Below are 2,250 nucleotides of genomic sequence, written 5' to 3' on the forward strand. Positions count from 1 at the left end.
GGTTGGGGCATAATTTGCAATAGGTTGTTGGTGGCTAGGGCAGCTTAGTGGTTGATGAGGTTTAAGATAGGTTTTTGATGGCGATAAGGAGGCTGGCTAGACCCTTGTGGTAGAGTTTGAGTTTGTGGGCGAGGGTATGAAGTTTCTTAGCTGTGGGAGCTTTGAGTAGAATGGCTGCAGATATGAATTCTATGAGCTTGTTGAGGTTTTGATTTAATTTTTGTGGTGTGAGCGTGAGGTTGGGTTTGTGCGGGGGAGCAGTGTGTTTGTTGGCTGTGTGGAGGTGGGGTTGGATAGCTTGGGTGGTGGGTGGTTTGGGGAGGGTGGTATTTGTAGGTGGGGGTTGGTTAGTGGGCTTGGGGGTGGTGGGGCAGTGTTTGGGCGGGATTTGGGGGTGGGGTGGGGTGGCTAGGAGTGGTTGTTTAGGTTTGGTGGGTTTTGTGCATGGTTGGGTGGGTGCAGGGGAGTTAGTTTTGGTGGGTGGTGGATGGGTAGGTAGGTTTGGAGGGGGTTGGATGGAGCGTGGTTTGGGGGGTTTTGAGGGGGGATGGGGGCTGAGGATGGAGATGGATGTAGTATTAGCAGATGGAGTGGAGGAAGACACTGAGAGGAGAGAGTGATATGTGAGTGGAATGCGTGCTGGTTTTGGCAGGTCGGTGTTTTATGTGTTTGTTTAGTTTGAGGATGTGGTTTTGCTTGATGGGGCATGTATTTTGTGTTGAAGTGTGTCCGTATGTGTCGCAGTGGATGCAATATTTTTGCCATGAACATTCTTCTACTGTGTGGCTGTCCGACCCGCATTTTGGACATAACATTGGTGATTTGCAAGTGTTGGTTGTGTGTGTGTAAGAGAAACAGTATCTGCATTGTTGTGGGTTTTTCCTGATGGGGTGAACTTTGTATGATAGCGCTCCAAATGTGATATGAATGGGTAGTGTGGTGGTGTCGAAGGTTAGGAAGGTTGTTTGGGTGTTTGAGTTGTACATGGTGGGTTGCTTGTTATTGATTGTGCGGTATTGGGTGATTTTAGGTTGTGTTGGGATAGTGTTTGCAATGTCTATGTAGTTTTCTATATCTGTTTGTGATTCCCTGGCGTCAATGTGGATAACCCCCTGAATGGATGATTGCCATCGTGGCAGCTGCCAGCTTATTTGTTTGCCATCGATGAGTGAGTGTTTGGTGTTTTTTGTGAGGGATTGTTTATCTGGAAATGTAATTTTGAACCCCCGGCCACAATTGTTAATGTATTTGTATTGGATGTGTTGTTGTTGGAGGCATAGAGCGAATTTGTTGATGGAGTAGGTGTGGTTGAGAGGTGTGTGCGAGTTGATGGCGAAAGCTAAAAGAATGTGTTTGATAGGTTTGGGTTGGGGGTGGGGTGGGGGTGTTTCTTGGGCACATTGTTTTTATTAGATTGGGTGTTTTCGTTTGGTGAGATATGTGGTCTTTTGGCTGTTTTGGAGGGTTTAGTTTGAGTGATTGGAGATTGGGGGGGTTGGAGGGATTGGTTGTGGTTTGGAGGGCAGGAAGGATAGTTTCTAGGTCGATTCCGAAATTTATTGGTATTGGGTCAACTGAGTGGGGGGATGTAAGTGGCGGGAAGTCTTTTGTAGGGGTTGAGAAAAGGGATGAGTTGGGGTAGGGGGAGGCCATGATGCGTGGGGAGGGGGAGGGATGGGTGTAGAGTTGGTTTGTGGGCTGTGGTGGGTGGTTTGGGTATGTAAACAATATATAGGTATGATAAAAACAAATTGCAAATGAACATATATACAAATGAAAGGTGAACAAAATAAACTGGGGGAAATTGTCTTTTGATTATTTGAATGTCTATATACAGATAGTCTATTTACACAAAGTCACAATGGGAAAATGGCGCACACTTGCGATTGCTCGTCCCAGCTTGGGTGGCCGCGGCTAGCGGCCGGTGGGGTAGGGAAGCCCGGTCGCTTTGCTGATATGGGTGTCTGAGGTTGAGAGGAGGAGAGTAGATTGGGTGTAGGCTTGATGATTTTGAATGGGGTATCGATGATGGTGTGGGGCGTACCAGGCGAGACCAGTACGTCCAGCTCCAATGACATATGATACGTGAATGAATGAATGGATGCTGCTACTGCCCAGCTCGGCCAGTTTTATATGGATGCATTTGGAGAAAGTTAGGCGAGACACTGTGGATTTAATGAAAACATACTTCTCCCACTGCTCTCTCTAATACTTCTATTGTCTGTATGCGTGTTCAGGAAAACAGGATTA

At 47.0% G+C, this 2,250-nt stretch overlaps 1 protein-coding gene across 1 annotated transcript; it reads right to left on the reverse strand.

Annotated features, from left to right (window-relative positions):
• Positions 1 to 61: 61 nt before the first annotated feature.
• On the reverse strand, positions 62 to 801 carry LOC124279473 (extensin-like). The gene is made up of 2 exons (XM_046715293.1): positions 780 to 801; positions 62 to 603 (listed from the first exon to the last, which is right to left on the reverse strand). Exons 1-2 carry the CDS (start codon positions 799 to 801, stop codon positions 62 to 64), a joined length of 564 nt encoding a protein of 187 aa, XP_046571249.1.
• Between the last annotated feature and the right edge of the window lie 1,449 nt (positions 802 to 2,250).

Source organism: Haliotis rubra, unplaced genomic scaffold (genome assembly GCF_003918875.1).
Source record: "Haliotis rubra isolate DU_JTF1 unplaced genomic scaffold, ASM391887v1 Scf250, whole genome shotgun sequence".
Classification (NCBI taxonomy): Eukaryota; Metazoa; Mollusca; class Gastropoda; order Lepetellida; family Haliotidae; genus Haliotis; species Haliotis rubra.